The sequence below is a fragment of the Hypomesus nipponensis genome, chromosome 3, assembly GCF_054491055.1.
Source record: "Hypomesus nipponensis isolate SF chromosome 3, ASM5449105v1, whole genome shotgun sequence".
NCBI classification, from domain to species: domain Eukaryota; kingdom Metazoa; phylum Chordata; class Actinopteri; order Osmeriformes; family Osmeridae; genus Hypomesus; species Hypomesus nipponensis.
In genome coordinates this window covers 15,242,834-15,267,581 of record NC_140363.1, presented here as the reverse complement: position 1 = coordinate 15,267,581, position 24,748 = coordinate 15,242,834, and the positions used below count along the sequence as shown (strand labels likewise).

The following is a 24,748-nucleotide window of genomic DNA, read 5'->3' as shown; positions in this document are numbered from 1 at the left end:
GTACATGCTACATCTGATCTGGACTGGATATAAATACAGCAGAGCTGGCCTGGGCTTCCTGCTACTGTATTCCCTGGTGTTTTGTTTTCCCAACAATCGCAGAGGGACAGCTGAGCCCAGTCTGAACCCACACCCAGAAAAGGACCAGACAATAGAGCCTGCACATACGCAGGTCTCACACTCTCAGGTCCATGCACAAGCTTCACCCGATAGACAGAAAAGACTGGCAGCTCCGTGCGCGCACGATGCATCCCTAATTTCTCAGTTAAAATAATGTGCAATCGTTTCATTTTTGTTTCCAGCCGTTATGACACGTTTCCTGTGATACAATGCAACACGACAATCCGTTATTATACGGTTACTTGTTACAGGTACACTGCATATACACTTAAACTGGCAGCTGTAGAGACATGTTGAGATGACACTGTGTTAAAAGGTTCACCATGCATGGTACACTGGGTGTGGAAGGAGCACAAATCAAGAATCAGATGTTAATTTCTGTAAAACAGGGGGACAGCTATTTGGAAATAATAAATTGCTGACAAGGGGTAAGCTGTGAGTTCTATATCCCTCCCGCTTCCACAAATCAAGCTGAATTCTGGGCTTAGCAAACAAGGTTTGGCAAATCTTCTTAAAATCTTAAAATAAGTAAAAGTAAAAGCCCTTGGGTACCTCAAAATAATGGAAAAAAAAATGTTTTGCCCCATAGCACCACTTTACTTGAAAAACAACAACAAAATGAAGTTGATCAACTGATCACTGTGAACACCATAATCAAAACACGGTTGAGAAAACCTAATATGCCTGCCTGCCTGCCTGCCTGCCTGCCTGCCTGCCTGCCTGCCTGCCTGCCTGCCTGCCTGCCTGCCTGCCTGCCTGCCTGCCTGCCTGCCTGCCTGCCTGCCTGCCTGCCTGCCTGCCTGCCTGCCTGCCTGCCTGCCTGCCTGCCTGCCTGCCTGCCTGCCTGCCTGCCTGCCTGCCTGCCTGCCTGCCTGCCTGCCTGCCTGCCTGCCTGCCTGCCTGCCTGCCTGCCTGCCTGCCTGCCTGCCTGCCTGCCTGCCTGCCTGCCTGCCTGCCTGCCTGCCTGCCTGCCTGCCTGCCTGCCTGCCTGCCTGCCTGCCTGCCTGCCTGCCTGCCTGCCTGCCTGCCTGCCTGCCTGCCTGCCTGCCTGCCTGCCTGCCTGCCTGCCTGCCTGCCTGCCTGCCTGCCTGCCTGCCTGCCTGCCTGCCTGCCTGCCTGCCTGCCTGCCTGCCTGCCTGCCTGCCTGCCTGCCTGCCTGCCTGCCTGCCTGCCTGCCTGCCTGCCTGCCTGCCTGCCTGCCTGCCTGCCTGCCTGCCTGCCTGCCTGCCTGCCTGCCTGCCTGCCTGCCTGCCTGCCTGCCTGCCTGCCTGCCTGCCTGCCTGCCTGCCTGCCTGCCTGCCTGCCAACACTACATATGAGGCTGAATGGTGCTCCAAATATATAGCTTTGCAGTCTCAGAGTAGTGAATCATAGAGCAATGCATATTTAGTAGAAATAAACCTTTTACAGTTCCAATGCAATAGTTGTGTATTTCAACAATACTTAGCCTGAAACGTCCCTTGGGACAAGCATTTTACAGTAATATGTATTATATGCTTTCAACATTGTGATGCTGACGTTCACCAGCTTGCACCACCGGCCACGGTAGGCTATCGTGTTGAGATATTTTAAACGGTTGTTGTCCTATTCTTTCTCCACCTCATTATCATCATTACCACATCGCAGCTGAATCACTGAACTAGTGAGGCATACAAAAATCCCAGAAAGTATTCATTCACACAATTCCATAGCAACCATGCACGCGCGTCGGGTCCGCGCACGTAGCACTGCTAATGGAAAAGTTACTGGAGAGAGAGTGAGTGAGAGCAGGATGCATCAGTCGCCATTACTGCCTGGGATGAGAGGGGAGGGAGCAGGGCTCGGATTACACGCATACCACTTATAACACAAAATATATGAAAACAATACATTCTGGAATAGAAAAAGGGTATGCTGCGTGTTGTATACGACTTGCGGTGCTCGAGGAACTGAGCAATCGAATTATGTGGTTTGGAAAAAACACTTGGAATGCTATATTTTTTCGTGCTTTCGGGAGCTGGGAGCGACCATGTTAGCTAGGGGAATGTATTTGGAATGGGCTGCATCGACTTTCTTCATTACTAAACCACACTCTGCATAGAATTCTCCGGGACTATCAAATTGAGGTTGTATACATTACGATTTAAGGAAGGGAACTGACACATTTCTTAATAATGTCTTTTTCTTTTAGATTTCACTCTCCGTTAAATGTATTGTTCGCTCAGCTAGCTATCCATGTCTGGCAAGCTAACGCCAGCTAGCCAGGCTAAGCTGTGAAAGCAAGCGTTTTTTGCGTTGTATATGGGCAAGGCCCACTGTTGGGAGCTAGTTTAATTGCTTGGCAGATGTCATGGTTGGTCTTTTGGCAATCATTAGCTAATAACTTGTTATTCAAGTGGTAAGTCAACATAGTTTGTTAATATTGTATAGTGTCATGTAATCGTTTTTAAATCAATCATTTATATTGGTATCATATTGGTAGTGTGTCAGGTAGTTGGCAATAGGGCTAAGTCGTCCAGCAAGCAAGCTAACATAACTAATGTTGGTTTTTTTGGGATGGGGTTTAGTACTAGCTGGCTGTAAAGTTAGAATGGGTTAATAGTTGAACCTCCGATGAAAGTCAAGTTTATTTCGATACATTTAGAAGTTTTAGTATAATGCTTGAATTTAGCTGTTGATTATTGCTTGTGTGTCAAAAGATTCTTTATTTCTGTATATAGTGCTACAGGTCACCGTTTAAAACCAGTGCATTTCAGAGCATTTTGGGTAGAAGGTCAGGCAATCAGTCAAGTGAATCACATCACTTATTTCTGCTTTTCTTAAGTGTTAGGGAACCACTGCCTGGATGAAATGTGTGTTTTTTCGTCAAGCTCTTGCTGGCAGTTATTCTTGAGCAGGGAGTGTGCTTCGAGGTGATGTATTGCTGCTGGGGGTGTTGCAAGACATCAACCAGCAAGCCGATGTGGAGACAGAAGCATTTATGATTGCTCAGATTCATAGAGTGGGACTGATGCATTCGCTTTTTTATGAGGCAAAAACTTGATTGATTTGCTAGTATGTTTACACAATGACTGGTACACTGGTTAGGGTGTGCATCTTAACCAATCAGCGGTAACTGACTCAGTATAACATACTCAAGTTTTTTTTTTTTTTTTTTCAAATAAAGCTGTGTGGGTTTGTGTAATACAAAGAGTCAAAAGTAGGTATATTCCAATGATGACTGTAATGAATATCTGTTATATCTGTATCAGTTCACTAAGTAAGTGTTCGCCTTTGAGTGATGAATGTGATATCCTGGAGATGTTCTATTTTATTTGTCTGCGCAAAGCAAATCATTTCTAGGTCACTGGCTGTCAAAGGGTGAAGTTGCATGCCATTTTTATCCTCAGCACAAATTGGTTGAAAGCAGCTCTTTTTCCTCCGACCATTTCTCTGGGTAGGAAAAATTACTCAGCAGTAAAGGATCACTGAGCAAATTACACTCTCGTCTCTTACCCTGGCAGCTCTGACTGTTGAGGTTCATCAGTGCATTTGTGTTGCTCATCCATTCAGAAATGTCAGTTCCTTGAAAAGAATAGATGTTTTTGAAAATTCAGACCAGACCATAACAGTGACTTAACTGTTCTAGGATAGCCTGTGTTATGCTTTCATATAAAACAAACATGTGTTTTAATAGTTGCCTCTCTGTTTACTGTTTTTCAGGAAGGTGAGAAACTAGAGGGAGATAAGCATAAGGACCTAGAACAGGGGAGGCTACAACTTCAAAGGGAAAGTCATGCACACGTCCCCTCCCCACTACTAACTCATGGAACTGGATGGATAGCTGGATACCTTTCCTCTGCGTGACCAGGCGATGAGCGGGGGTCTATAATGGCCAAGAACAAGGAGGCGCGCCCCCCAACATTTGCTGTCAGCGTGGTGGGCCTCTCAGGGACTGAGAAGGAAAAGGGCAACTGTGGTGTGGGCAAGTCCTGCCTTTGCAACAGATATGTGCGCCCCAATGCAGACAGCTACTATACCGAGCACACTTCTGTGTTGAGCACAATTGACTTTGGGGGTCGAGTGGTAAACAATGATCACTTCCTGTATTGGGGGGAGGTGCACCACCGAAGCGATGACGGTCTTGAGTGTAAGATCCAGATCGTTGAACAGACTGAATTTATTGACGATCAGACTTTCTTACCACATCGCAGCACAAACCTGCAACCCTACACAAAGCGAGCCGCAACCTCGAAGCTGCAGTCAGCAGAGAAGCTGATGTACATTTGCACGGACCAGCTTGGCCTGGAACAAGATTTTGATCAAAAGCAGATGCCCGATGGAAAGCTGAACGTTGACGGATTTGTGCTGTGCGTGGACGTGAGCAAAGGCTGCAATAGGAAATTTGATGACCAGATGAAATTTGTCAACAGCCTCTACACTCAAATGGCCAAGACGAAAAAGCCAGTCGTCTTTGCGGCGACCAAGTGTGACGAGTGCGTGGAGCAGTACTTGAGGGATTTGCAGGCATTTGCCGCCAGCAAAAAGAGCCTGTTGGTCATCGAAACCGCCGCTAAATCAAGCATCAACGTGGAGCTGTGTTTCAACGCCTTGATCCAGCAGATGGACAAGACGAGAGGGAAGCCCAAAACGATCCCTTACCTAGAGGCATACAAAGTACATCGTCAGCTGGTCGCCTCTGTGTCGGACAGGTTCGAGAAGCTCATTGTGCAGACAGTTAGAGATTACCACACAAGTTGGAAGATGGTGATGAACACTTTGAAAAGTCACCCAGACTATGAGGAGTACATCACCCTGGAGGGGACCAGGAAGGCCAGAAATACCTTCAACAAGCACATCCAACAGCTAAAGCAGGATCACATCAAGAAAAGAAAAGAAGATTACCTAACCAGCCTGCCAAAAATCCTCAACAATCTTCTCAACAATCTGGAGGAGATCGACAACCTGACCTGGATGGAAGCCCAGAACTTGATAAGGAGTCGGGCCGAATTCCAGTTCTGGTTTGTGGTTCTAGACCAAACGCCCTGGTATGAGACGGAACACATCGACAAGACCGATAGGAGAGTGCCCTTTGACATTCTGGACACGGCGGACGGAGAGAGAATCTACCACAACCACGTAGCGCACCTGTTCTCAGAGAAGAGGAGAGTGGAGATGAAGGACCGCTTTAAGAAGACCCTGGACAGGGTCCACTTCATCAGCCCTGGTCAGCCTTGGGAGGAGGTCATGTGTTTTGTGATGGAGGACGAGGCCTACAAGTATATCACAGAGGCCGATCGGCGGGATGTTTACGGACGCCACCAGCAGGAAATAGTTGAAAGGGCCAGAGAGGAATTTCAGGAAATGCTTTTTGAGCATGCAGAGCTGTTCTATGACCTGGATTTAAATGCCACCCCAAGCTGTGACAAGATGAGTGAGATCCATGCAGTGCTCAATGAGGAGCCCCGGTACAGAGCTCTACAGAAGCTAGCCCCAGACAGGGAGTCCCTACTACTCAAGCACATTGGGTTTGTTTACCACCCGACAAAGGAGACGTGTCTCAGTGGCCAAAGCTGCGTGGACTTGAAAGTAGAACATGTCCTCGCTAACAGGCTGGTGCAGCTCGACCACGGTCGCTCTAATCTCTACTATAACAGTGCCAACATTGATAAAGTCAATTTGTGTCTCCTGGGAAGGGAGGGACTCGCACAAGAGCTGGCCAATGAAATCAGAGCTCAGTCCACAGATGATGAGTACACCCTGGATGGTAAGATATACGAGTTGGAGCTTCTGCCGGTCGACGTCAACTCAACACTGCTTTTTAGCCACACTTGGGTGTCGACCTTCAAACCCCACGGTATCTTCTGCGTTTTTAGCTCCATAGAATCACTCAATTGCATAGGCGACTGCATAGGCCGGATTAGGGCGGAGATTGCACAGAACAGGAGGGAGAGATTCAGCCAGCCGTTGCCATTCATTCTGATACTTGCCAATCAGAGAGACAATGTTTGTAAAAACACTCCAATCCTGAGGCACCAGGGCCAGCAGCTGGCCAATAAGCTGCAGTGCACCTTTGTAGATATACCCTCAGGGGCCTTCCCCAGGAAGTTCAACGAGTTTCAAATCAAACAGGCTCTGCGAGGGGTGTTGGAGGGCCTGAAGCACAACTTTGACGTGATGAGCCCCCTGCCCTCCATCAAGGACATGTCGGAGACCGACCTGAGGATTGTCATGTGTGCCATGTGCATGGACCCGTTCAGTGTGGACCTAATCCTCTCTCCGTTCCTGGACTCCCACTCTTGCAGCGCAGGCCAGCCCGGCCAGAGCAACACCCTAATCCTGGACAAGATCATCGGGGACAGTCGCCGGAGGATACAAGTAACCGTGATCTCCTACCACTCCTCCATAGGCATCAGAAAAGACGAGCTAGTCCACGGCTACATCCTGGTCTACTCAGCCAAGCGTAAGGCTTCGATGGCGATGCTGAGGGCTTTCTTGGCCGAGGTGCAGGATGTTATCCCGGTCCAGATGGTGGCCATCACCGACAGCCAGGCTGACTTCTTCGAGAATGATTCCATCAAGGAGCTGATGACTGAAGGTGAGCACATCGCCACAGAGATCGCAGCCAAGTTCACGGCGCTCTACTCGCTGTCACAGTACCACCGGCAGACGGAGGTCTTCACGCCGTTCTTCAACGAGGTCCTCGAGAAGAAGTGCGGCATTGAAAGCTCGTTCATGCTGGACAGCTCCAGAGACTGCACAGGAGCCAGTGAGGACTTTGTCTTCCCCCAGTCTCCCCACAACCACTCTCCAGCATACAGCTACTACCCCGATTCAGAGGACGACACAGAGGCCCCACCGCCTTACAGCCCCATTGGGGATGATGTTCAGCTCCTTCCCACCCCCAGCGAGAGGGCCCGGTACCGGATAGACCTCGAAGGGAACGAGTACCCAGTCCACAGCACCCCCATAGGAGACCAGGAGCGCAACCACAAAGTGCCCCCCCCTGTCAGGCCCAAGCCGGTCCTCCCCAAGCCCAACGTGAAGAAGCTGGACCCCAATTTGCTGAAGACCATCGAGGCGGGGATGAAGAGCAACCGGCGGACGCGCGGCTTCACGGCCCACGGAGAGGACGTGGAGGCATCTGATAACTACGCCGACCCAGTGGACACGCTCCTCAAACCCAAGGGCTTCGCAAACGACGACATCTACGCGGTCCCGGAGGACACCCAGAGCCGCATAGTCAAGATGAGAAACTCCTTCGGAGGCCTCCACGTGCTGCACGGCGATGAGGAGAACGGCTTCGACAGGAAGTCTCAGGCTGCCAGACGGCCCTCCAAATACAAGCACCGTTCCAAGATCCTGTTTAGCAAGACCAAGGCGTACCAACGCAGGGTTCACTCTGACCTTAGCGATGAGGAATCAGGCCCGGCCACACAGAAGAAGAAGAAGGGAAGAGCCCACAGAGGGAGTGAGGAAGACCCCTTGCTGTCCCCAGCTGACCCCTGGAAAGGAGGGATTGACAACCCCGCCATCACCTCCGACCCAGAACAGGATGACAAGAGGATGAAGAAAAAGAAGACGCCAAAGACTAAAGAAGCTAAAAAGGTAACTTGGAATGGCTCAGCCCCCACCACTTTTCTGTCGTGATGGGTTATGCAAAAAGGCCTATTAAATGGTCTAAAGCAGAGGTCTTCAACCCTGGTCCTCAGGGACCGCCTGTCCTGCACGTTTTAGATGTGTCCCTAGTTCAACACACCTGATTCAAATGAATGGTCCTTAACAGGCTTCTGCATAACTAGATAATGACCCATTCATTTGAATCAGGTGTGTTGGAGCAGGGAAACATCTAAAATGTGCAGGACAGGGGGTCCCTGAGGACCTGGGTTGAAGACCTCTGGTCTAAAGGCTATAATGTTCTAAATGTGTGTAGCGTTGTAACAAATTAATTGGTTCCTGTTCCACATATAGGCTGATGTTTAAGTGGTGTATGGGGAAGCTTTGAAGATAACAACATGTACACACGCTCACATACATGTTTCACAGTGTTTAGCCCAGAGACATGCCACAGTTGTAATGTTTAAGCAACTCTACGCCTAAGACTGTGATGTCATACCATTGCTTTGGCGAACGCATGCAGTTGTGGAATGTATAAGCTTCTTATAGTGTCAAATGAGAGCCAATGCTTCTCTTTACTGCCCCGTGACTACAGCACTAGTTTCTCCATGTCCAAAATCCCTCCAGTTTCTCTGTTGTCTTCTGCAGTCTTTAGTTAGCCAGATGTCACAGGCATTTAGAGGCAGAGTTCCTAAGGTGGGGAGGAAATCCACAGACCGATGGAGAGAGCCATGAATCTGACTCTGTACAAACAGAGCTGTTTGGTTCCTCTACTAGAAATGTAAAAAAAACGAAACCAACATGTTGCACATGTGATCTATGACAGTACATTGGAGCCACTTGAATAAGATTTAGTCTGCACCATGGCTTCCTGTGTAGTTCTTGGTAGAATGCTGAGGATTTTATATCTGATAAATCCTTATTTATGTATTTCTTGGTTTCCTTCTACTGTTAAGTTATGCCTGGGTTCTTCACCCTATGCCTGCTCTGTGCACTTATATCCTCATTTATGTATCTTTTATTGTGGAAAAGCATGAGGTTTCACTGGAGTCCTTTGGCTTGAATTCTATGAAAAAGAATATGAAAGAGAGAAAGGCAAAGAAAGGAACTCACAGACTCTCCGTCTCTCCATATTAAGACTGTTTTTCCTAAGAGTAATGCCACCTGAGTTCTGGAACACTAGCTTTCTTTGATAACCAGGCCGTAGTTAAGTCACAATAATCGTGTTCAATTATATTTCAGTTGTTGTGTGTGAGATTATGACACTTTGAAGAGCTTGAGCTGAGAATCAAAGCAGTCGTCTTGTCCTTTGAGAAATAACGTTTATCTCTCTTGTTCTCTCTCTTTCACCTTGTTTCTGTCTTCTCAGCCAAAACCCTCCAAACCTGCTAAGCCCTTGTACCCCCCTACAAGGAGGAACTGGGAGAGTAACTACTTTGGGGTTCCTCTTCAGAGCCTGGTCACACACGAGCGACCCATCCCTCTCTTCATAGAGAAGTGTGTCGACTACATCGAACGCACCGGTAGGTTCATCGCCTCTTATGTGGTCTCCGTTTTCCCCCCATTTCGCAGCGTTCCTTTTTGCCCTTTATTTCGTCGATCTCGTAGACATGACGAGGAACTGGGGAGTCAACTCTGCAGGCCTGCTGCGCTTCCACCGAGGGAGGGAATCAGATAACCGTCCAAATGCATCAACGTCATAACGCATTTAATTACCCACCATCCACTCTCCCCCATTACACGTCCCTTTGAAAGGCGGTTTATTAGAGTGGGGAGAGAAAGAGGAAACGATTAATAAACGTCTTCAGTGAGCATGTTGGCGTTTAACAAAGGCCTCGTTCAAGATGCACACTGTGGCTGTTTCTCCCTAGGCTCAAGTCCCTGGACACTAGTCCAGATCTGAAGATATGGGACACACAGCGCGGTTACCAATGTTGCATTGGTTACGCCTAAGTCCTCAGATCTGTCAGAGTATATAGGGTCGTAGATACAGGTTAGGCGGGTACGTGATGAGGATCAAGGTAGATGGTCATAGCAGGATGTACATCCACGAAACCGGGTTGGAATGGGACCAGTGCCGTAGCAGGATTGAGGTGACCTATGTTCGTAGAGGTTGGCATGGTTCCGTGGGACGGCTGAAGTAGGTTGTAGGTGTAAGGAGGTGATAGAGGCTGAAATGGGACGTGGCCAGTGAGATGGCCGTCTCTGCCCCTGGCTGTGTATGAGCAGCGCAGGAGTGGCGTGTTCCATTACCAGTCCTCTAATCTGAGTGCAGTGCTACAATGCCCTTCGCTGATGAAAAGGTGCATCAACGCTCTCTTAAGCAATGTGAATCCTGGGGGGGAAATCAGCATTTGGTATTTCTATCTCTTTGTCTGACCCCCCCCCCCCCCTCTCTCTCTCTCTCAGTCTCTCTCTCAGTCTCTCTCTCTGTCTCTCTCTCTGTGTCTCTCTCTCTCTGTCTACCCTCTGCTATTTCTTTGCCCGTTTTGCTGTTTTTCTGTTGGCCCAGCTCTCTTCCCTCTCCCTCCATGTCCCTCCCCCCCCACACCCTGCCACACAAGCCCCGGCTCTGCGTGCTAGTTTCAACATGCTCTCCGTACATATAGTTCAGTCAGACTCTTCTCCTCCATTTCACAACAGAGAGAGCGAGAGAGAGAGAGAGGGAGAGGAAAACCGGGTCACCTCACATTTGTTTGTCGAATGTGATCGCTCATTTGCTTTTTCCGGCACACTCTCCAGCCCTCTGTTGGACCAATCCTGCGGCTGCTCTGGGCTGTGCCCTGTGCTGGTCTCTGGCTGTGCCCTGTGCTGCTCTCTGGCTGTGCCCTGTGCTGCTCTGGGCTGTGCCCTGTGCTGCTCTGGGCTGTGCCCTGTGCTGCTCTCTGGCTGTGCCCTGTGCTGCTCTCTGGCTGTGCCCTGTGCTGCTCTGGACTGTGCCCTGTGCTGTTCTGGGCTGTGCCCTGTGCTGCTCTCTGGCTGTGCCCTGTGCTGCTCTCTGGCTGTGCCCTGTGCTGCTCTGGACTGTGCCCTGTGCTGTTCTGGGCTGTGCCCTGTGCTGTTATGGGCTGGCAGGGCACAGTTTCACTCAAGGTCTTTTCAATACTTGGCCGACATTAAAAGTTTTTGTTGAAGATTTAATACGGGGGGGGGGGGGGGGGATCGGATACGTTGAGACAGACTCTGACATCAGGAAATGCACTTAGTTTAGCATTTGAACGCTGGTGTGTTCTGCTTAGTTAGTATTCTCCTCATCCCTCTGTCGTCACCCCCCTGCTGAATGGACTGAGGTTGTCAGGCTGCCCCTGAGTCAGTCGTCATGCTAACCTAGCTTAACCTACCATCCCGCCAGTCCAGTCAATTTTGCTGGGCTAGCCTAGCCTGGCGCAACTTCGAACCGACCATGCTGGGACTGAATACGCCAGTATCAAGGGATTATGGAGTGTGCTGTATTGCTGTAAGTGTATTTCCCTCCTTCCATCTCTCTCTCTGTCCCCACTCCTTCCCCCTTCCTTGGTGTGCAGTGCCCTGAGGACAGGAGCAGAGCTGTGTAGGATTACATTCTCAGGTGATTGGTCACGGCCCTTCTAGAGGCTTCAGTAGGCCTGGGGGGTAAGGGGAGGGGAGGAAAGAGAACAGAAGGGAAGGAAGGAATAGAGGGCACGGAGAAGAGGGTAATAAGGAGAGAGAATGAGGAGAGGAGGTGTGTGTGTGTGTGTGTGTGTGTGACGTGCAGTGTTGTACGAGCTGTGCCCACTGTCAGCTGGTGGACTGTGGCAGTGTTGGAACGATGACTCACATCCTGATGACTGCCTTTTCCTTTTGCTCTCTCTGTCCTCCCCATGTCCCTCTTGCCCTTCCTCTCCTCTCGTCTCTCCCCCTCTCTCTGTCCTCTCCTCCCGTGTCCTCTGTCCTCCTCTCCCCCTTCACTCCCATGACGCAGGGAATCTGTGTCCCGACTAACTGAAGGGTTTGTCTGCATGCGTTATTCATGAGGCCACCTGTCCTCCGCCACTGCTCCTCTCCTGCTGCTGACCTCTGCTGGGCTGCATGGGTGACGGAGGGATGGAGAGAGGGAGGGAGGGGTTTGAGAGAGACTGGGAGGGAGGGAGGGAGGGAGGGAGGAGGCACCTTGCTGGAGGCTGATGTTATGGGGCAGGGCTAGGATGACGCAGCAGGCTCACCAATGTCTCCAGCTTGAGTTCAGGGGTCTCCTCCCTATACACGGATCCTCTCTGGTCTCTCTTTCTCTCCCTCTCTCTCTCTCCCCTTCTTTACCAGTTTGTGTCCTGGGGATACTAGCCAGCCAGTCAGATAAAGTGAGTGAGTGTGTACGAGGCGACAGTACTGTCAACACGCATCATCCTCTCCTAGCTACTAGTAGCAGGTCTGGGGTCAGCTCCTTACATTCAAACTTGAATCATCAGGGGGATCCGAAGGTTGCTGGTTCAATTCCTGGCCATGCAAAATGACGTTGTGTCCTTGGGCAAGGCACTTCACTCTACTTGCCTCGGGGAGAATGTCCCTGTACTTACTGTAAGTCGCTCTGGATAAGAGCGTCTGCTAAATGACTAAATGTAAATGTAAGAATACAACACTGGTCCTAGGTCAGGAGCTAGGAGCATCCTCTCTCCTCCTCCTGTCTCTAAAGAGAGTACTGGCTGCTGACCAGCATGTGGAAGCCTGAATGCTCTCTCTTCTCGCTCTCTCTCACCCTCCCTGCCAGTAATGGCCTGATCCACTGACAAGTTTTTCTAATAATTTACTTGTGGGTAAATATTTGAGTTCTTTTTATATTCAGGCTCGTTTTATATTCAGTTATTTTAAATTGGATTGAGTTATTTCAGATTTTGGCTAATCCACTAGCAAGCGTTTCCAGTGATTAAAGATTGATTTTTACAGGTTTGATGTGATTTTTAGATTCAGGCTCCAAGCCACATTGCTTCTTGGCCTGTCAGCACCTAATTGTGGGCATGTTAGTAGAGCCAAGCAAAGTCGACACTAACACACACACACACACACACACACACACACACACACAGATAGGTGTTAGTGGTTAGTCGGCAACACCCCAGGTATTAATTCCAGGGCTTCTAGCTCACAGTAAACCGTTTGAATGAGCGGATCATTGTGTTAGGCTGTGCTAACACTCCCAGCCTGATTAGTGTGTGCGTACGTGTGTGCATTTGTGTTTGTGTGTGTGCGCGCGTCTGTGTTTGGCACCTTGCAGACAAATCCGTTCCAAACAACTCTTGCTTTTCTAGGCCAGCTGAGGAAATGTCTTGAGGTTTAGTGGAGGAACATTCTGGGCTTGTCAGAAAGGTGTTCTGATGTGCAGCCGGCAGCAACATTAGGGCTTCATCAGACACAAGCTTAGAAAAAGGTTTTAAATTTGGGGGGGGGGGGGGGACCTGGGAAAAGTCAATACCTAACTGCTCTACTGTCAACAAGGCTGTGAGAAGATGTAGAGGTTGTTGCTAGGTAGTTTTGTCCTAAACGTTTTTTTTATTTAAAGTCCATTGTTGTTACCATGGTAATCCATCCCAGTTTGTCCTATTAGGTCTGGCTGTGGGCTTTAATAGACCTCGCAGCTGTTAATGTTTTACAATAATGCAACCAATGTTGGTGTGTGAGGGTGCGAGTGAGAAAGGCACAGAGGGATGGGGGAGTTGGGAAAAGGAGGGGGTAGTTCTGCTCTCTCTTTTATATTAGTCCAACATCTCTCCATTCTTCCATTAAATGATGCATTTGCTGTTTTTCAATCCGGCCCATCCGCTTGAGATGCATCAGAGACCAGTTGGACTGAGTGCTGATGGGGGGGGGTGATGGGGAGGGGGGGTGATGGCGTGTGTGTGCACATGCCTGTGTTTGTGTGACAGACAGAGAGGGACAGATGTCCAGTGTTTACACTGTGATGGAGTCATCTGACCGTGGCTTGATGTGAGCAGTGATTCTGGGGCAGAGGATGGAGTATCTTAGACAGCCTTAACTGCCCGTATGGCTGGCCGGCTGAAAGGAGAGGTAGGGAGATAGACAGACTGTCAGATAGACAGACCATCAGAGAGACAGACCAACTGGGGCAGAGAGACAGACTGGGGCTGGGAGACAGACTGCCAGAGAGACAGACTGGGGCTGGGAGACAGACTGTCAGAGAGACAGACTGGGGCTGGGAGACAGACTGTCAGAGAGACAGACTGGGGCTGGGAGACAGACTGTCAGAGAGACAGACTAGGGCTGGGAGACAGACCGCCAGAGAGACAGACTGGGGCTGGGAGACAGACTGTCAGAGAGACAGACTGGGGCTGGGAGACAGACTGTCAGAGAGACAGACTGGGGCTGGGAGACAGACTGTCAAGAGAGAGAGAGACTGGGGCTGGGAGACAGACTGTCAGAGAGACAGACTGGGGCTGGGAGACAGACTGTCAGAGAGACAGACTGGGGCTGGGAGACAGACTGTCAGAGAGACAGACTGGGGCTGGGAGACAGACTGTCAGAGAGACAGACTGGGGCTGGGAGACAGACTGTCAGAGAGACAGACTGCCATGGACAGACAGACTGTCAGAGAGATTCAGGGAGTGAGAGCTGGACTGAGGTGGGAGAGAGAGAGAGTGTAGAAGGAGGGCAGCCAGTGTTTATGGTAATGACTAGCTTCCAGCTGTCTCTCAGTAGTGAGAGAAGGAGCACTGCTGCAGGCCCCAGATAAGAAGCCTGCTCTGCCTCCTCCTTCTCCTCCTATCTGCCTCTACATCCCTCCATCCATCCGTCTCTGCTGTAAAATCCGCTTCTCTGCCAGGGGTGTTTTTTTAGTGCCTGTTCACATTCCTCTGTGATAACACCTTACACACACATATACATACACAGTTACTTCCTCTCTCGGTGTCCTCTCTATCACCACTGTCCCTACAGCGGCGAGCAGAGATTCCCATGCACTCACACATTCCACAACAAATTGGTTTAAAAATAACCCAGTCTGTTTTGAAGCCATTCAACACAGCAGGGGATCAAAACTACAGCTATGTGAGAGATATAGGAGGCCAGACCAGCAGAGGCCAGACCAGCGAGGCTGGAAGCCCCACCAGGAAGAGGGACCAGAGACAGGGAGGCCTTGGTTACGTTTATACTTGTCTTTCTTACCCTGTTGTCCCTGTTGGCCTGGCTTGTGGGAGAACTTGTGGGGGTTTGGGGGGAGTGTGTGTGGTAATATGTATGGTGATCGGAGGAGGGATAAAGTGCCCCCCCCCCCCCCATTTAATATCGGTCTCCCTTCCCCTCACTGTCTCCTCTCTTGTCTGTGGACTTCCTCCTACACTCACTAAATAAAGACCTGGCCAGCAGCAAAAAACCCTGCAGCTGTTTGGCTGATCTGGAGTCAGCTGTGTGTTATGTAACCTGGTGTTTAAGGTCAGGGTTCGGGAAAAGCCCACTGGCCTTGGGTCAGGGTCAGAGGAGGAAGGCCCACTGGCCGTGGGTCAGGGTCAGAGGAGGAAGGCCCACTGGCCGTGGGTCAGGGTCAGAGGAGGAAGGCCCACTGGCCTTGGGTCAGGGTCAGAGGAGGAAGGCCCACTGGCCTTGGGTCAGGGTCAGAGGAGGAAGGCCCACTGGCCTTGGGTCAGGGTCAGAGGAGGAAGGCCCACTGGCCTTGGGTCAGGGTCAGAGGAGGAAGGCCCACTGGCCTTGGGTCAGGGTCAGAGGAGGAAGGCCCACTGGCCTTGGGTCAGGGTCAGAGGAGGAAGGCCCACTGGCCTTGGGTCAGGGTCAGAGGAGGAAGGCCCACTGGCCTTGGGTCAGGGTCAGAGGAGGAAGGCCGCCCCCTGGAGTAGGTTTTCTTTTTTAACATGGCATTTGGGAACAAAGACACAATATGCAAAATACCAAAAGGCTTTGGTACCATTTGGTATTTCGGTTTTTGTATAGCTTCTTCAGGTGGTAGTATTCATGCCACGAAGCACTAAGAAAACACACTTAGTGTCTACACATGATCTCTTTTGGGCATGGCGTTTTCCCTGTGTCTGTAAAGCTGTAAAGCACACTGTTAAGTGTGTGCATTCATGTCTCTGCTTGTGAGCTTGCATTCTGCTGACTTTGTCAGGCACCCTGCAAGACACATGCGCACACACACACACACAAGCGGGCGCACACACACACGAACACCAACAGTGAGTGCAAGTGCATGGCAGAAATGCTGGCTAACCAGTGTGCCCAGAGAGCTGAGCCAGGACGTGTGCTGACGAGGTGACACCTGCCTGTGCTGTAGTCATGACGAGGTGACACCTGCCTGTGCTGTAGTCATGACGAGGTGACACCTGCCTGTGCTGTAGTCATGACGAGGTGACACCTGCCTGTGCTGTAGTCATGGCGAGGTGACACCTGCCTGTGCTGTCGTCATGACGAGGTGACACCTGCCTGTGCTGTCGTCATGACGAGGTGACACCTGCCTGTGCTGTCGTCATGACGAGGTGACACCTGCCTGTGCTGTAGTCATGACGAGGTGACACCTGCCTGTGCTGTAGTCATGACGAGGTGACACCTGCCTGTGCTGTAGTCATGACGAGGTGACACCTGCCTGTGCTGTAGTCATGACGAGGTGACACCTGCCTGTGCTGTAGTCGTAATGAGGTGACACCTGCCTGTGCTGTAGTCATGACGAGGTGAGACCTGCCTGTGCTGTCGTCGTCATGACGAGGTGACACCTGCCTGTGCTGTCGTCGTCATGACGAGGTGACACCTGCCTGTTCTGTCGTCATGATGAGGTGACACCTGCCTGTGCTGTAGTCATAATGAGGTGACAGCTGCCTGTGTTGTAGTCATAATGAGGTGACACCTGCCTGTGCTGTAGTCATAATGAGGTGACCCCTGCTGTGCTGTTGTCATAATGAGGTGACACCTGCCTGAGCTGTAGTCATAATGAGGTGACACCTGCCTGTGCTGTTGTCATAATGAGGTGACACCTGCCTGTGCTGTTGTCATAATGAGGTGACACCTGCCTGTGCTGTAGTCATAATGAGGTGACACCTGCCTGTGCTGTTGTCATAGTGACGTGAGACCTGCCTGTGCTGTCGTCATGACGAGGTGACACCTGCCTGTGCTGTAGTCATGACGAGGTGACACCTGCCTGTGCTGTAGTCATAATGAGGTGACACCTGCCTGTGCTGTAGTCATAATGAGGTGACACCTGCCTGTGCTGTAGTCATGACGAGGTGACACCTGCCTGTGCTGTAGTCATAATGAGGTGACACCTGCCTGTGCTGTAGTCATGACGAGGTGACACCTGCCTGTGCTGTAGTCATAATGAGGTGACACCTGCCTGTGCTGTAGTCATGACGAGGTGACACCTGCCTGTGCTGTAGTCATGACGAGGTGACACCTGCCTGTGCTGTAGTCATGACGAGGTGACACCTGCTTGGGAGGCCCAGCACTGCGGCAGCTCTCACCGTCTCCTACAGCACAGCGAACCTCACAGCAGAGAGGTGAGCGTACTGTAGAGAACAGCAGAGCGTACTGTAGAGGACAGCAGAGCGTACTGTAGAGGACAGCAGAGCGTACTGTAGAGGACAGCAGAGCGTACTGTAGAGAACAGCAGAGCGTGCTGTAGAGGACAGCAGAGCGTACTGTAGAGGACAGCAGAGCGTGCTTTAGAGGACAGCAGAGCGTACTGTAGAGAACAGCAGAGCGTACTGTAGAGGACAGCAGAGCGTGCTGTAGAGGACAGCAGAGCGTACTGTAGAGGACAGCAGAGCGTGCTTTAGAGGACAGCAGAGCGTACTGTAGAGGACAGCAGAGCGTACTGTAGAGGACAGCAGAGCGTATTGTAGAGGACAGCAGAGCGTATTGTAGAGGACAGCAGAGCGTGCTGTAGAGAACAGCAGAGCGTACTGTAGAGAACAGCAGAGCGTACTGTAGAGAACAGCAGAGGGGTGAGCCCGGCCCCTGGTGGGAGCCAGGGCTACTGTGTGGCAGTCAGGGGGCCTGCTGGAACTTGCTGGAGTATGGCAGGAATGTGTGCCAGGGAAGGACTCTGTGGGGCTCTCTATACCCACTGCACTGCACTGGGCGGAGGGTGTGTGTGTGTGGGTGCATGCACGCACACACCCAGGGACCTGCTCAGCAGCTCTCAGGTGTGTGTGTGTGTGTTGCTGCAAGGTCGTCAAGGCTGCAGTGACGGCCGCCCCTCCTGAACGCCCTGCTGGTGTCAACGGCTCAATAAGCGCCGAGATAAGCAGGGTGCAATTTCAACAGTGTTTTATCGTTATCGTTATCCTTCATCTCTCATCGGAAGCAGCGAGGGAGTATGAACAGACTGCAGTTCATCCCTCGATGTTTGTGGGAAAGGAACCAGGTCTAAGTGTGTATCTTCCCTGTGTCTCAGGTTTGACCACGGAGGGCCTGTATCGCGTCAGCGGCAACAAGACTGACCAGGACAACATCCAGAAACAGTTTGATCAAGGTACCTAACCACTCGTCTGATGAAGTCACGGGCCCATCTACTCATCTGTCCCTATGTGCTGGATCCCTCCCCCCTGTCTGCCCCATGTCTCCTCCCATTTCCTCTAGGACCTTGAAATGTTCTCCTTTACAATATGAATGAAGATAGACAGATATGGATGTCTGGCCTGTGGAGGGGAGGGGAGGATAAGGGAATGACTGTTGCTGGATGAAGACAGCAGAGAACAGTGATTCAGTTAACAAGCTAATGAGAGGAGGACGAGGTTGTCACACCACTGGGATTACAGGGTCACAGGGATGTTGTCACTGGTGTTGGCGTCGTGTCGGACTGATGCAACTCACAAGGCAAAGTATGAAGGCCAAATGATATCAAACTTTCAAACACAAATGGCTCTATTGTCCTGGTGCAGAGTTTACCCCACAGACATCCTCAGAATAGAGGGGGGATCCACACGAGCTATAGAACACACAGCACACAGCTAGCGTAGAGGCCCCTCTCCTGTGGTAGGAAAGAAAGAGGACAGTTTGGATTGTGATTTGGGCAGGACATGGACAGTTTGGATTGTGATTTGGGCAGGACATGGACAGTTTGGATTGTGATTTGGGCAGGACATGGACAGTTTGGATTGTGATTTGGGCAGGACATGGACAGTTTGGATTGTGATTTGGGCAGGACATGGACAGTTTGGATTGTGATTTGGGCAGGACATGGACAGTTTGGATTGTGATTTGGGCAGGACATGGACAGTTTGGATTGTGATTTGGGCAGGACATGGACAGTTTGGATTGTGATTTGGGCAGGACATGGACAGTTTGGATTGTGATTTGGGCAGGACATGGACAGTTTGGATTGTGATTTGGGCAGGACATGGACAGTTTGGCCCCAGGGAGATGTGTCCTTTAGTGCTGGAACGGTTCTGACTGTGCTGATATGGACCTGCTAGGACTAGCTCACTACACCAGGCAGCTGTGGGGTTCAACCCATCACATCCTTTAGAGTTGTCCTTTAGCTCTGCAGCACATGACTGCGTATGTTGCTGCACTGCTGTGTGTCCCTGAGGAAACGGAGGCCAGGCCTTGTGGTTCCTCCTCCTGCACCCCGTCCTGAGGTCTGCTGTGAGCTGGGACAGAACCAGCCAGGTGTGCAGAGGGAGGAAGAGGGAAAGAGAGAAGGAGAAAAGATCAGGCAGGCAGAGAGAGGATGGGGGGCGAGGAGGGGGAGAGAGAGGGTCAGGCTGGCTGAGAGAGAGTGAGAGAGAGAGGCCTTCAGACAGAAAGTGGTGCAGGATGGAGCAGACACATCACCTAGTTTACAAGAAGAGCCTCTATCTGGCCTTATCTGTCCACTGGGCTGGAACTATCAGATCTTTCTGCTGTGTCTCTATCCTTCCGCTATGTCACACACCGGCACACATTCTCCCTCCCTATCTCTCTCTCCCTATCTCTCTCTCTCTCTCTCTCCCTATCTCTCTCTCTCTCTCCCATGCCAGATGTATTCTGGTGATTCTTTTTCCCCTCTGTCCCTTCCTGCTGGCTGGCAAAGATCTAGTGTGACAGCTGCCATTTTACCTTAGGCCATTTTCCCTCCCTCTCTCTGTCCTCACTATCTCTAGCTCTCTCCCTCTCTCTCTCCTCACCCTTTTATCTCTTCTCACAATCTCCCAACACTCCCTCCCTCCCTCCCTCCCTCCCTCCCTCCCTCCCTCCCTCCCTCCCTCCCTCCCTCCCTCCCTCCCTCCCTCCCTCCCTCCCTCCCTCCCTCCCTCCCTCCTCAACACTTTCTCCCTCCCTCTGTTTCTCTCCCTCCTCCCTCTGTTTCTCTCTCTCCTCCCTCTTCATCACTTTCTCTCTTATGAATTCCTCCTCCCCTCCTCTCTCCGTTCCTCCCCCCCTTGCTTCTCCCCCATGTCCCTCTTTCCCTCCCCTCCTCCCCCATGTTCTCTTTCCCTTGTCCCCCCCCCTCCCCCCTCCTGGGTCGTCCTCCCTCAGTGTTGTATGGTGACCTCTGTCTCTCCTCCAGACCACAGTGTGGACCTGATAGTGATGGACGTAGCAGTGAACGCCGTCGCTGGAGCCCTCAAGGCCTTCTTCGCCGACCTCCCCGACCCCCTCATCCCCTACAACCTTCACCCCGAGCTGGTGGAGGCAGCCAGTGAGTACACACACATGCACACACGGAGACACACACACACACTCAGAGATACATGCGCACACACACACAGATACATGCACTCGCACGCACAGAGAGACACACACACTTACAGAGAGACACTAACTTTCACACACACACACCCATGTAGATACATACACAAAGTGACACGCACATCCTCACACATCCTCACACACACTCAACCCCCTCTCTCTGAGGGCTCTGGAGCGAGTCCACTCAGGTGGTGTGTGTGTGTGTGATTTAGCAGCAGGTAACAGAGATTGATGATGTTGGGCTGAGGCCAGACTGGGGTTGAGGGTGAATTGTGCTACAGTGTAACTGTTAGCAGATGTTGGTGTGTGTGTGTGTGTTGGATTGAGGGCTGTACCGGTACCAGACTAGAGAGCTGACTGATTTGTTGATGCTGGGTTGTGATTTGCTCCTTCTGCAGCGTCACCTTCTCTCCTAAAGTCAGGTAGCAAATCAGTGAGGAATACTAGTTGATAAGGGTCGCCACCTGCAGTGTAAAATGCACGCGGTGGGGGCTGGGGGTAGGGCCGGGGCTGGGGGTAGGGCCGGGGCTGGGGCTGGGGCTGGAGCTGGGGCTGGGGGAAGGGCTGGGGCTAGGGCCGGGGCCGGAGTGATTCTGTAGCGGTTATGTGAGCTGAGGCTGCTGGCTCACTCTCCTGCGTCTGTCTTGAGACTTGACCTGTATCTCCATTCTTTTCTTTTTTTTTGGTCTACTGGATATCCATCCCTGTGTGTGTGTGTTGCTATAGTGTGGAGATGGAGCACTAATCCTAGGCCTCCAGTAATGTATTACTGATGATGACTGGTGAAACCGCCTGCTTGCAGATTAATGTCCCAGAAATAGGCCTGCCTCCCCCTCCCTCACCCCTGCCTCCCTTTTGCTTTCCTCCCTTCACATCCTCCCCACCCTGCCTCCCCCTGCCTCCCTTTTGCTTTCCTCCCTTCACATCCCCCCCACCCTGCCTCCTTCCTCACCCATCCCCCCTCACTGTATTCTGCCTCAGTTCCTCCAAGCCTGCCTCTCCCCCTCTTCTCTTCCTTGCCTCTCTCGGGGACAGGGGGTGGGTATGTAAGTGCTATAAAGCAAGAGCGTAGTGAGAAATACTGAGAAATGTGGATTGGGAGATTGGGGACAGGTTAAGCTGCAGGACAAGAAACCAACCTGCACGTTGGTCTCCGGGGATCAGATCTGCTCAGCGGAGCAGAAGGGAGAGTCCTTCTGTGGTGGTTCTGCTGCTGCTACAGCACTGAGGTGGGGGTGGTTGAGGGGCGGCAGGCTTCTTACTGGCCAGGCCTTCTGTCCTGTTCTCTGGGTTGGAGGGCAGTGTTCTCCTGGAAGGCTAGGGGGCTGGGTTCCCCTATAGGACTGTGGTCTGGGTTCTTCTGGAAGGCTAGGGGCCTGGGTTCCCCTATAGGGCTGTGGTCTGGGTTCTTCTGGACAGCTAGGGGGCTGGGTTCCCCTATAGGGCTGCAGTCTGGGTTCTTCTGGAAGGCTAGGGGGCTGGGTTCCCCTATAGGGCTGTGATCTGGGTTCTTCTGGACAGCGAGGGGACTGTGTTCCCCTACAGGGCTTGGGTCTAACCCGGAAGACTGTGGTCTTGGTTCTGCTGTAGGTCTGAAGGGCTGTGCTGTGATATATAGGCCATAGCTGGGAGTGTCCATCCGCTGAGTGGACAGGGAACTGTAGTCATTCATCAAGCATAGTACTCCAAAGCTACCCATCATAGCTCCACAGAGGGAGGCTGAAATGAAGAGGTGTGTGTGTGTGTGTGTGTGTGTGTGTGTGTGTGTGTGTGTGTGTGTGTGTGTGTTAGAGCTGCTCAAGTATGGCAAAAATCCTAATCACGATTATTTTTGGTCAATATTGAGATCACGATTACTAACTGCGATGACTCATTGACTTTGGAAACATCATGCATTTATTGAACTTGTCTTGTATACAGTGGATTTTCTCTTCCTATATAATTCAACTGAAAAACAAAACAAGAAAATGTACTTTAAGATAAAAGAAAAAAAGATTATAAATAAATACATTTGGATAAGAATCTCATTAATATGCTTGTCTCAGGTCTCATCTGATGGGAATCCTGAAACGGATACAGCTAGCTGAAACTCTGCTGCGGTTTGCCAAGCTCAAGGTAGAAACGGTTGGACAGGCTAGCTTGTATTAGCATGAGTCTACCAGCACACCCTCACCGTGACAACACACCGGTTGTCAGGTACAATGGACGCTGGATTCGCAAATCCAGAGAGGATGAGAGGATCATTGCGAAACAGAGTGCCGCACAATGATAGTTTTATCTCTATCTTGTTTTCATAACTGTTGGAAGCCAAAATTGGAATGACAAATCAAATTCAATTAATCGCCCAGCTCTAGAATGTGTGTGTGTCTCTGTGTGTGTGTGTCTGTGTGCGTGTGTCTCTGTGTGTGTGTGAGTGAACCGTGTAGGTGGAATCTGTCGGCATTATAGCCGTTGCTAATACCTTGTATTGTGACCTTGTAGGTGATTGAGGTGTGCGTTATGGGTTCAGTTAGGCCAGGCAAGAGTAATCCAGCACAGCTCAGTCATTCAAACGACTCAGCATAGTAGATAAACACGTGGCTTAGTGGTGTTCACAACAGTGTGTGTACACGTGCACGTGCGTGACAGAGACTCCTTTTGCGTGCTCTCCCTAGAAATCGTGGACCACATCGAGAGGCTACAAGTTCTCAAAGAGATTGTCAACAAGTTCCCCCCTGTCAACTACCTGGTCTTCAAATACATCATCACCCACCTGAACAGGTACGACCCCCCTCCCCCTGCTGCCCAATGCCTCTGAGCTGGTCTTCTCCTGGACCAGGCCCGTGTTTACTGAACATCTCAGAGGAGGGCTGACCCTCGGGTCAGGTTCTGCTCGGCCCATTTCATCTCATTCCAACTGTGCTTCGATCTGTTCTACTACTGTTAAAGGGGTTTGTGTTATAGCTGTGGCCTTTCTCTGTGTTGATAAGTCTGAGCTAGCTTACTTTTAATCTTTTCATGTTAGCTTAATATAATCTGTCTTGAGCTGACTTGCTTTAGCTGAAGTGCAGCCTGGAAGTATTTAAGCATATATTCTGCTCCAACTCTCTCTCCATCTTCCTCACAGGATCATATTAAAGTCTACCCTTTGTTCACGCTTTAATTGTGCGCGTGCGTGTGTGTGTGTGTGTGTGTGTTCAGGGTAAGCCAGCAGAGTAAGACCACCCTGATGACAGCAGACAACTTGTCCATCTGTTTCTGGCCCACGCTGATGCGGCCAGACTTTGAGAACAAGGACACGCTGTCCACCACCAAGCTGAACCAGGCTGTCATCGAGTCCTTCATCCACCAGAGCCACTACTTCTTCTATGGGGGCGACATTGCTGAGAGCTCCAGCAACGAGGGGACCCCCCCTCCACACTGCCGCAGCATGGTGGAGGCCCTGCTGCCCCTGCAGCTCCCCCCACCTCTCCAGCCCCAGCAGATCCAGCACACCCTGCAACCTGATCCTCTCATATAGACTCTCCAGCCCCCCACCCTGGGCTCCAGAAACCGGCTGCAAGCTCCAGCCTCTTAGACCCAGGCCTACGACCAGCCTCTCCAGCCCCTGTACAGCCAGTGCATCCTGCAGCCAGAACCCAACATGTAAGACCCCCTGACTAGCGCTACCTGCTGGACCAACATCTTAGAACCCTCCACCCCCAGAATATCCAGCCCTCCCTGCAGCTGGACTACATCAGAAACAAGCCACCTCAGTCCCCTGCCATGCTTCAGCACCCCCTGCCGTCTAAGCTTCCTGACCTCTTGATTTCCAGTCTCTGTGGCCTGTCTTCCCCAGTGCTAATGTCCTCCAGAGCTGGTTCTAGGGTCTGGGCCTGGGGAAGGAGGTCCCGGGGGCGGTGGGGGGATGAGAGGAATCCCACTACAATGAGATGCAACGTATCTCCTATGATCTGCTCCTTTCATTGGATGACTGACCTGACCTGGGACAGGGATTGACCCCTGAACCCAGGAAGGATAAATAAACTGTGACTTTCAAGCCCTGACCTCTGACCTGTTTCAAACCACAGAGAGCGGGAGGGGACTGGTCAGTACCTTACGGATGCCGCCCTGAGCCTGGGGGGGTCCCAAACGGGCCAGGATTATTTGCTAACACGACACCTTGCAAAGATATAAGGAAAGATATATTTATACTAGCTGTTACTTTTTGTTTGTTTGCTTTTAAGACGTTAAGATGACAATGCACGACCTGTTTTAAAGGCTACGCCCTCTGCTCTTGTCTGCCTGGTTGTGGTTTTTTATGATTTGCCGATGAATGAATGAATGAATGGATGGATGAATGGATGGATTCCTTTCTTTTTTACGTGTCTGATTTTAACTGAGGGCGGGGGTGTGAAGGGACTGATGGCTCCGTGGTCTTATCCTCCCC

The 24,748-nt window shown here is 51.1% G+C and overlaps 1 protein-coding gene across 3 annotated transcripts; it reads left to right on the top strand.

Annotated features, from left to right (window-relative positions):
- The first annotated feature begins 1,905 nt into the window (after positions 1-1,905).
- Positions 1,906-24,592, top strand: arhgap5 (Rho GTPase activating protein 5). Of its 3 annotated transcripts, none has more exons than XM_084678884.1 (7): positions 1,906-2,008; positions 3,802-7,686; positions 9,065-9,218; positions 18,062-18,139; positions 20,159-20,290; positions 22,995-23,100; positions 23,521-24,592. In XM_084678884.1, exons 2-7 carry the CDS (start codon positions 3,970-3,972, stop codon positions 23,837-23,839), a joined length of 4,506 nt encoding a protein of 1,501 aa, XP_084535010.1. In that variant the 5' UTR covers positions 1,906-2,008; positions 3,802-3,969; the 3' UTR covers positions 23,840-24,592. The 3 variants fall into 3 exon arrangements, with proteins under 3 accessions (XP_084535010.1, XP_084534992.1, XP_084535001.1); XM_084678866.1 differs by having other exon boundaries at positions 1,911-2,225; XM_084678875.1 differs by lacking the exon at positions 1,906-2,008 and adding an exon at positions 3,266-3,298.
- Positions 24,593-24,748: the final 156 nt, after the last annotated feature.